General features: G+C 45.2%; 1 protein-coding gene across 2 annotated transcripts in view; it reads right to left on the reverse strand.

The window, feature by feature from the left end:
* The window catches only part of LOC135913033 (juvenile hormone acid O-methyltransferase-like), a 59,042-nt gene extending 49,666 nt beyond the window's left edge, over positions 1–9,376 (reverse strand). Inside the window, exons 1-2 of one of the 2 annotated variants that reach the window (XM_070532218.1) lie at positions 9,101–9,376; positions 4,740–5,338 (exon numbers count right to left, since the gene is read on the reverse strand). In XM_070532218.1, coding sequence (XP_070388319.1) covers positions 4,740–5,312 — 573 coding nt within the window. In that variant the 5' untranslated portion in view covers positions 5,313–5,338; positions 9,101–9,376. The remainder of the gene's footprint in view (positions 1–4,739; positions 5,339–9,100) is intronic. The other variant, XM_070532217.1, reaches the window with a different exon arrangement.
* Between the last annotated feature and the right edge of the window lie 346 nt (positions 9,377–9,722).

Genomic DNA, 9,722 nt, shown 5'->3' on the forward strand with positions numbered 1-9,722 from the left:
GCAGCGTAAGGATCCCCCGCTTTCAACTATGCTGAATTTCCTCCACGACCCATCCGCCACACCCTCTTCTCGAACACTTCGTCGCCAAGCCGCTCACTTTACTGTTCGCGACAACGTTCTTTACCGCAGAAATTATTTGCCTGATGGTCGCAAATGGCTCCTGGTGATACCACGACACATGCGTTCTGACATATGCGCTTATTTTCATGCTGCTCCTCATAATGGTCACGCCGGTGTTCTGAAAACGTATACTCGCCTAAGGCAGCGTTTCTACTGGCACGGCATGTATCACTTCGTGCGCCAGTACGTACGCGCTTGCACGGCGTGCCAACGGCGGAAAATTCCACAGCGCCCACCTGGTGAGCTACAGCCGCTGCCCTGCCCCTCTCGGCCCTTCGATCGCGTCGGCATAGACCTGTACGGACCACTTCCCTGCAGTTCCTCGGGTAACCGATGGATAATTGTAGGTGTCGACCACTTGACGCGCTACGCCGAGACTGCCGCACTCCCGGCAGCCTCTGCGCGCGAAGTTGCGTTCTTCATCTTGCGGAACTTCGTTCTTCGACATGGCGCACCACGCGAACTGCTCAGCGACAGGGGCCGTGTCTTCTTGTCCGAAGTCATCCAAGCCCTTCTCGCTGCATGCAGCATCGTTCACCACAAGTCTACAGCCTACCACCCGCAAACGAACGGCTTGACAGAGAGGTTCAACCGCACACTCGGTGACATGTTGACTATGTACGTCGCCTCGGATCACAGTAACTGGGACACTGTTTTGCCGTTCGTCACGTATGCCTATAATACGGCCACACAAGCTACCACTGGCTTTTCGCCCTTTTTTCTGCTGTATGGACGAGAGCCCTCGTGTACTATGGACACAATGCTCCCATACCGACCCGACGCTTCCGAATGCACGCCTGTGTCTGAAGCAGCCAAATACGCCGAGGACTGTAGGCAGCTCGCGCGAGCCCTTACGACCGCTGCTCAAGGTCGTCAAAAGCTGCGGCATGACAGTGACGCGCTTACACCAGTTTTCCCGACTGGTTCCCTTGTTTGGTTGTGGGTCCCGCCTCACAGCCCTGGCCTTTCGACCAAACTCCTTGCACGCTATGATGGCCCCTACCGCGTCATAGACCGTACCTCCGCTGTCACCTATGTTGTAGAACCTGTGACACCTTCACCCGACCATAGGCATCGCGGGCGTGACATGGTTCATGTCAACCGACTTAAGCCGTACTATGACCCCCTCATCCTACCTACGCCGTAAGTCGCCAGGATGGCTCCTCTTCTCTCCCGGGGGCAATTGTGGTGAAGAGGAAGACGAAGAAGGCGCTCTTGTTGCGGCTGTGCGCGTGATCAGCGTTTGTCGACTGCCAGCGCTACCAGACTGTGCCCAGTGCCTCTTAATAAATCGCCTTATTACAATATATATATATATATATATATATATATATATATATATATATATATATATATATATATATATATATAGACGAATAAGAACAGTGTTCCACCCGGTGATGTGATAGCGCTATTCGGTGCACTTCCGCCATCGGAGGGACACTGGAAGAGGATTTTGAAGATTCTAATTTCGGACACATGGAGACAAGTCAGGCACTGGCAAGACTGGCTCAGGCTGACGTGCCTTCAAGGCACGTCAGCCTGAGCCAGTCAATTAAATAAACGATATCTATACATATATATATATATATATATATATATATATATATATATATATATATATATATATATATATATATATATCGTTTATTTAATTCAATTAGTAAGCACAGGTAATTTTCCCCTATGTTGTCCTTGGAGTCCTTGTTGGCTTCTTGTGATATGGTTAATGAAGATCCGGCCCCTTGATTAACACACACACACACATAATATATATATATATATATATATATATATATATAAACGAGAAGAAAGGGGGTTAACCGAGGGACCCGATAATTATTAGTCATATAATGAGAAGCCAACAAACACTGACACCAAGTACAACCTAGGGGAAATTGCATGTGCTTAATAAATGAAATCAAGTAACGATAAATTAATGGAAATTAAAGTGGATGAAAAAACAACTTGCAGCAGGTGGGAACCGAACCCACAACCTTCGCATGTCGCGTGCGATGCTCTACCAATTGAGCTACCGCGGCGGCGTTTCCCCATCCACTTTCTTGGGTATTTATGTGTACTAGTAGAACCCTGGGAGTGTTAGCCAGCGCCCCCACTCACAGACCTTGGCGGCGGACGTGGAACGTCTTTTTTTGCCGCAGGCGTCACGAGAACGTGATCACGAGAACGTGATCTTTTTCGGGTGAAGGCAACTGGTCAATAAACCCATATATGCTACCTGAAGGCATCAATGTTGCCGGATTCGAGACCCTCGTTATGTAATAAACGAGAAGAAAGGGGGTTAACCGAGGGACCCGATAATTATTAGTCATATAATGAGAAGCCAACAAACACTGACACCAAGTACAACATAGGGGAAATTGCATGTGCTTAATAAATGAAATCAAGTAACGATAAATTAATGGAAATTAATGGCGCTGGTTAACACTCCCAGGGTTCTACTAGTACACATAAATACCCAAGAAAGTGGATGGGGAAACGCCGCCGCGGTAGCTCAATTGGTAGAGCATCGCACGCGACATGCGAAGGTTGTGGGTTCGGTTCCCACCTGCGGCAAGTTGTTTTTTCATCCACTTTAATTTCCATTAATTTATCGTTACTTGATTTCATTTATTAAGCACATGCAATTTCCCCTATGTTGTACTTGGTGTCAGTGTTTGTTGGCTTCTCATTATATGACTATATATATATATATATATATATATATATATATATATATATATATATATATATATATATATATATATATATATATATATATATATACTCTCACTTGAGTGAACTTCAAGGGACCGAAGGAAATAGTTCACTTAACTGAAAGTTCACTAAACTGAGTATTCACTAGACCAACATAAGACATGGCATCCATAGTGTTAGAAATGTGTGAAATGGAATTCGTACATACCAACAAGTACAAGGCTCATAACAGTTATAATGCTTCCTTTCTAACTTAGAAAATAAATCTGTAATCTTCTTCTGCACTTGTACTTTTAAAGCACAGAAAGTAACAAAACTGTCCAAGGAGTCAATGTTTTTGTACACTTCTTCTGGCACAGCTTGCTGTTGAGACACAAAGTCGCTCAACTTTTCAATGTACCCTACAACCTCAGCTAGAGTTATAGGGCTATAAACTGGTTCAGCGACGTTACTTTGTTCATGGCCTCCGAAATTACATGCTTGCTGGTTTTGTGCGGACGATCTCGGAGGCCATGCCTCGTTGCCGTTCGTTCTCCGCGCCGCCGCTTTGCCACAGGAGCACTGTAGCGCCAGCGACGTTACATTGCCGATCGTAGCCTTGGTCCTCTGAGCGAGTTCGTTAAACTGAAATATTGACTGTTCTGAAACTCGTTTAAGTGAAACATTTTTGTATAGAATCTATAACAAAACTGCCGGGTATTTTTTAAAAGTTCGTTATTCTGAAATATTCGATAAATTGACGTTCGTACAAGTGAGAGTTTACTGTATATATATATATATATATATATATATATATATATATATGCATGCTCAGTTCTCCCATACCCTATCTACCTCTACGACTTGACCGGATTCCTACACCTGACACATCTACACCTTTTTTTTTTCAATTTGACGTAGAGTTTGTATACTAACTCCGGAGTCAGTGAAAGAAAGCGGCGCCACATTGCTACTACTCGTTTTTCTAACGCTAAAAATATTCACCATATGGTGCAAACCAAGCAGAAACACGTACCAAGTTAATATGCATCATGTGTAAAATTCATTCCGTACTTTTTGTCAGAAAGAGCGGATGGCAATTGAGAAAATTTTATCGAAAATTTACGATGCATGCAAGGGTGCGTTCACAGGTATGATGACTAGATGGCGCCACCATACAGAGGAAGGCTGGAGATCGCGTTGATTGCGCGTCTCGTCTCCATCGCATCCCATAATCTGCGCCTGGGCGCCCGCACAGAATAGAAATATGGGGACACCCTTGCGGCTGACGATTTCAGTACATGGGAATCATGGACAGCTCATACTCTAGAGTTGTTTCTATTCACTCTATGCTTTAATACTCCTGATACTAATGCACTCAATATAGTAACAACAATATGCATTACCTATACAGTGTGTCGTAGTTCACGTTAGCCAAGCTGTTAAAAAAGAAATTTACTAAAATCTAGGATTATGAGGCCCGACTGTGTTCGGCATTCGGTGTTCTTTTGCCTCCAGGATAACGTTTGGGTTCGAATTGCATGCTTCATGAGGAAAATTATTCACCAAGCATTTCATTGTTCAAATACGACAAATACTTCGAATAAGAAAACTATTTTTACATTTAAAAGCATCTCATTCATTGGGTTTCCTTGCGCTATGTCCTGCGCAAATATCTTTTTTGCCGCAATATACTATTGAAGTGCAAGAAATGTGAGAAAGTGCCGCGTGATTACGACCACGTACCGCGACACTTCCAAGGGTGATTTGAGTTCAAGGAACTAAGTGGTTAAGCAAAACAGATGTCTACATGCTTCAGACAGTCGTTTTTTCAGAATACTTATTGATTCTTTGAAGTGACCTGCGCGTTTTTCTGCCGGTGGACAGCTGCCATAACTATATATTATAATACATAACTTTACCTCTGAATATTTTTCCCAGTGATCCATTTCGGCCAGAAGTCGCCATACGGCGCCAGGTTGGTGTGAAGCTGGAAACACCAGAAGACACTGTCCTCCTGGTCTCATCAGTGCAGCGACGTTCTTCAGTGCGGCGCCCTGGTTCCTCAGCCATTGAAGGCAGTAAAAAGAGAAAACTCTGTCGAAGTGGCCGCGACGGCCGATAAACTCGGTCATGTCATCGCCTATGTCGAGCAGCTCATATTCAATCTTCTCGTGAGCCGAATGTCGCCTAGCATATTCGATCATTTGGATGCTGGAGTCGATACCGACTAACCTGCCGCATGGCAGGCATCGTGGTAAAAGGAAGTCCCGTGTGAAGTCCCCAGTTCCACAGCCGATGTCCAAGATCTGCATGGTGTCGTGCGGTTCGGTAAGAAATGCCGGCTGGCAAAATTCTAAAACCACGTTGTTGTGCTTTCTCTGAAGGCTGTTGTTCTTGGCGTACTGACTGGCGGAGAAGCGAGGCGGCTCCTTTGTGTGTCGCGGTATGCTGTACCGGCCATCCTGTCGTGCCTCTGATGCTTGAAAAGCCATCGAAAGCCTGCAGTTTGGATAATTGGCTGCAAATAAAAAAAGATGTAGTGTGTATAGTTATAATCACATCATAAAAAACTGTCATACCGGTAAGGTAACTCATATTTTAATGGCGCAATGACCTTTCTACAATTATGCGCCTTGAGCAGGTCTATTGTGCTCTTGAGCAGTAAAGTTCAGTAGTAAAGTGTCACATGCAAAAGTTGATCAATGGGGGTCATATGCCTAGACTTGATGCGCAATTTCTTTTGTGTCTGGGTATTTGAAAGTGTCTTATAAACAAAATAAGGACTCATCTCCCAGAAAAAGGGCTGTGTAGTGGTACATGATATATATAAAACAGATCTGTCAACAAGTTTCTGTTTTCCTTTTACAGCGAAGCTGTTAGCCTCTAGTTGGTAGAGAGTTTTTGTATGCTTCTGCTCACCCAAATCAGTACCACCACCTAGCGGCCGCGGCCAGTCAAACGGACGTCAAACCACAGCTGGACGAACGCTTTGTCCGAGTTTCCGTGAAACATAATTATGCTTTCTCGTGTACTCGAATTACAGTCCGAGGCTATCATGTCTGCAGCTTGTGTGTGAGTCGTAGATTACGAACTTCCTTGCGCAATTTATACTTAAAAGGAAGAGGTCTGGACACCGACCAGAATGGTTTAAAATAGTTATTTGCTTTTCGGCTCCCCCACGGGAGCCTTGTTCACAATGAAAGAAGCGGCAGAGCTGGCGCGCCTTTTTATGTGTGTCTCAAGACAAACAAAATGATTCTTCGCGTCTTTATCTTGAGTCCGTAATCATCCAAACCACGGCGCACACTCTTAATCGCAACGAAAGCAATCTGCCGCCCGTGTATGCCAGGTGCCTCAGTCGTGTTTTGAGACAAACATAAAAGGCGCGCCAGCTCTGCCGCTTCTTTCATCGTGAACAAGGCTCCCGTGGGGGAGCCGAAACGTAAATAACTATTTTAAATCATTTTGGTCGGTGTCCAGACCTCTTCCTTTTAAGTATGCATCATCCCGACCGGACGGGCTTCCGTCATACTCTCAACTTCATCCTTACGCAATTTACTTTGAAAAATTGAAATAGTTTAATAAAGCACGTGCACTTGGCGCAGGGCTTATAGAAGAATAGGGACGTGCCCTAATGGGTTACCTAACGTCGTCTAACGTCGGCTGGGGTTGTGGTAGTTACTTGTGTAACGTCGATTGTGCTTGTCTAACGTCGGCAACAGCTTCGCTCTACTTCCACTTTAACAGGGTGGAAAGGAGGCGGATTTCTATGTCGTAGGAAAGAAGTTAAAATGTGCGTAATTTCTAATAGCTCAAGACATGTTAAGCATGCGGGCTGACTGCTGTTCGGTCAACAGAAAAAGAACAGTGGCTTTTTTCATCATGTGTGTCGTATTCAAAGGTGACAGAGAAAGACTTCGTAGAAGGGGTCCCTCTGCCGGCAGCTTCTGCGCTCTTGTAATACTCGTTTCACAATGTGGAGCTTGTTTTTCATCTGGTTACCTATATCGAGGTGGCATTATTTATGGATACTTGTGTGCAGTGCAACATCGTTGATGACGATGAGCCACAATAAACAGGAACATATGTTTATTGAACAGAATGCCCTAGCTAACAGTCATTGCTCGGCGAATAAATCACCTGGTCCTCGTGCCGCCGTGCCTGATCTGAGCCACGCTACCGTTTCGCTTCCTAAGCAATTGCCTATCCCTAGCCAGATGACATCTTCCTCGTCTTCCTCGACGTCGATGTTGCTACAGGAGGCCCCCTTGAAGTGACAGACTTGTGCAGGTAGCCGGAACGATACACTAAGGAGTTTGAGTTGGGGTGTTAGGAGTTGAAGTGTACTTGAAGACTGACGAGGGCCAACCGGCTCTGGGCTAATGTAGCACCGGTCATCCGATGACTGAGGGAGTAGGTCCTCAACGAACGTAGGCTCGAGGCGATCGACAGAGATAATGTCCTGTCGGCCATTTAAGTCCAAATGCTTGTCGGCACGATGAATGACACGGTATGGACCATCGTAAGGGCGTTGCAGGGGCTTCCGTGCGTACTCACGGTGGACGAAAACATAAGAGGACTCGCCAGCTCTTTCGGAATATTCAATGCGTTACGGTGATGGCAGCGCGGTTCAGGAGAACGAAGTGTTTGGCATGAAGCTCGCAGCCTGTTGATGTAGTTGGTGGGGTCAAGGCCCCAGGTTAAAACCGTAGGGCGCAAGAACTTCCCTTGAAGACGTAGTGGTGCTCCAAATCCATCTCGGCAGGTACAGCGCATATCCTGCTTGAGTGTTGCCCGAAGACTTAGCATAACCAGTGGTAGTGATGTGAAGCAGTGAGTGGCGTCAGGCTGTGCTACGAGCGAGGTCTTCATGGCGCAGTGAAAACGGTCAACAAGAACATTGGCGATGGGGTAATATACTGTGGTGCCTATGTGAGATGTGCCTAGGAGGGTGAGCAGATTATTGAATAGTGCTGATTCAAACTGGCGTTCTCTATTGGTTGTAACCAAATCATGTCTTGCAGTAAGCGCCAGCTCACCCAAGGAGTTATCTTGCAGAAATAAGGAAAGGCAGAGATGTTTCTATAGAAGGCATCAGTGCAGATACGCAAACCTAGGTGATTAACTGGGCCTTCGAGGTCGACGTCCCTTCTGCCTCATAAACGTAACAGCCTAGATCGAGCTGCAACGAAAACACAAGTTCTAACAGCTTTAGAGGAAGCTTGAGCCTGCGGCACACTCCGATTTCCTTATTGAAATCCATGTAAAAGGCTTCTATGAGACAACCACCGAGTTTATTTGCACGGTTCTAATAGTATTTGAAGGATAAAGTTAAATTCTCGCAACTCCCAGGAAACAGAATTTCGACTAACGATGTGATGTGTTATACAAGAACTGTCGGAAATAAGTAACTTCTAAGAAAATGGAGGCACCAAATTGATGATTGCCTACCTCTGCACCAAAAAACTTATCACAGCTCTGTAAACTGCATCTATAGAGCATGACATGCAGGCTCAAAATTTTGACGCATATATTTATAGTTTACGTGAATTAGTTATGGTTGTGAACGTTTCGCAATAGTCCTAATAAATTTATTTTTACATTTCAGGTCAATGTGCTCTATTTGTACCTTAAGAGCAGTTGACAAACTTGTGATAATTGTGTTAGCGTTTTGTTTCACTTGTTGTCACTTGTTTCACTTGTTTTTCCTTACAAAAAATGTTGAAAGTTTATTGAAATATCACTGTTCAACGCCAACAAACTGTATTGAAAGCACATTGGGGAGTTGTTGAAACATTATTGAGGAAGTTGTGGACAAGTGTTGATATTTGGCCCGCGACATTTTGTCGAAATATGTAGACATATTGAAGATATCAAGATTCCCCGGTGGAGGGTCAGAAATGAAGTGAAAATATATGCAAGGCTGGTGGTGCTTTCTGTATGAATGTTTGCAATTGGATTGGAGCAAACTTTATTTAGCCTGCAGTTGGGCAAGGTTCTCTTTTATGCACCGACGAAGCGAATAGTTATCCGTTTGTATAATTAAACGCTGGATCGAGACAGGGTAAGACAGAAGGTGCTTGAATTTTCCTTTTCTAGGCAATTTAAGCTGCGCTGTAGTAGCTCTAGAATATTTTAGCCATTCCAGCTGGCACTGTAAAAATGATTTATGGTTTCAATTCAAAATTGTAGTGAACTGATGGGCTTCGCGAACATAGCGTGCCTCGCCATCATAGCGTGGTGTCGGAATCGAAAAGAACGAGTGAAATCTTGCGCTCACCTTCAACGCATCCAGTGGCCGAAGTATTGTATCCCGAAAGCGAGCACTGCTTGAACTACGTAAGGGTGCCTTTGTCCAGCGACTCTGAGCACCAGCACGCCCATGCGAACACTACGTCGACCTTAGACGCGGCGAAACAACACGTTCGCCTCCCGTTTCAGATATGCGCCACGAGGGGAGGGCGGGATTCTTGGTGTCTCGCGCGCGCCGAGTCCTGCCTCGTTGATAAGCGGAGTGCGTGGTAACAAAGAAACAAAAAAAAATAGGCGGCTGCAAACGGAATCCGATAAGAATGTCAGCCCTGTCAGCGGCAACGGTGCTGTCGTCGCCTGCTCGCTACAGTTCCGACGCGAGCTTCGTAGTGTGCGCTCGCCATAAAACGAACTGGCGCTTTCTGTTTTATTTTCCTTTCTGTATTTCCTTTTTCTTTTTTTACATAACCCGTGTTCTGGAAGTTTTTGCTGTTGAGGGGTGCATTTCGATGCACTTGGAACGCCGGGTGTTGATCAGGTCTTGGTAACCATTCTAGTTATTCGTTGTGAGTTACGATTGGGGCTAGCTATTTCGTTTTAGTGCCACGAGCATCGAGTGACACGCTTGTTTCTTGCGCAGCACTTCCGGT

This window comes from Dermacentor albipictus, chromosome 1 (assembly GCF_038994185.2).
Source record: "Dermacentor albipictus isolate Rhodes 1998 colony chromosome 1, USDA_Dalb.pri_finalv2, whole genome shotgun sequence".
Classification (NCBI taxonomy): domain Eukaryota; kingdom Metazoa; phylum Arthropoda; class Arachnida; order Ixodida; family Ixodidae; genus Dermacentor; species Dermacentor albipictus.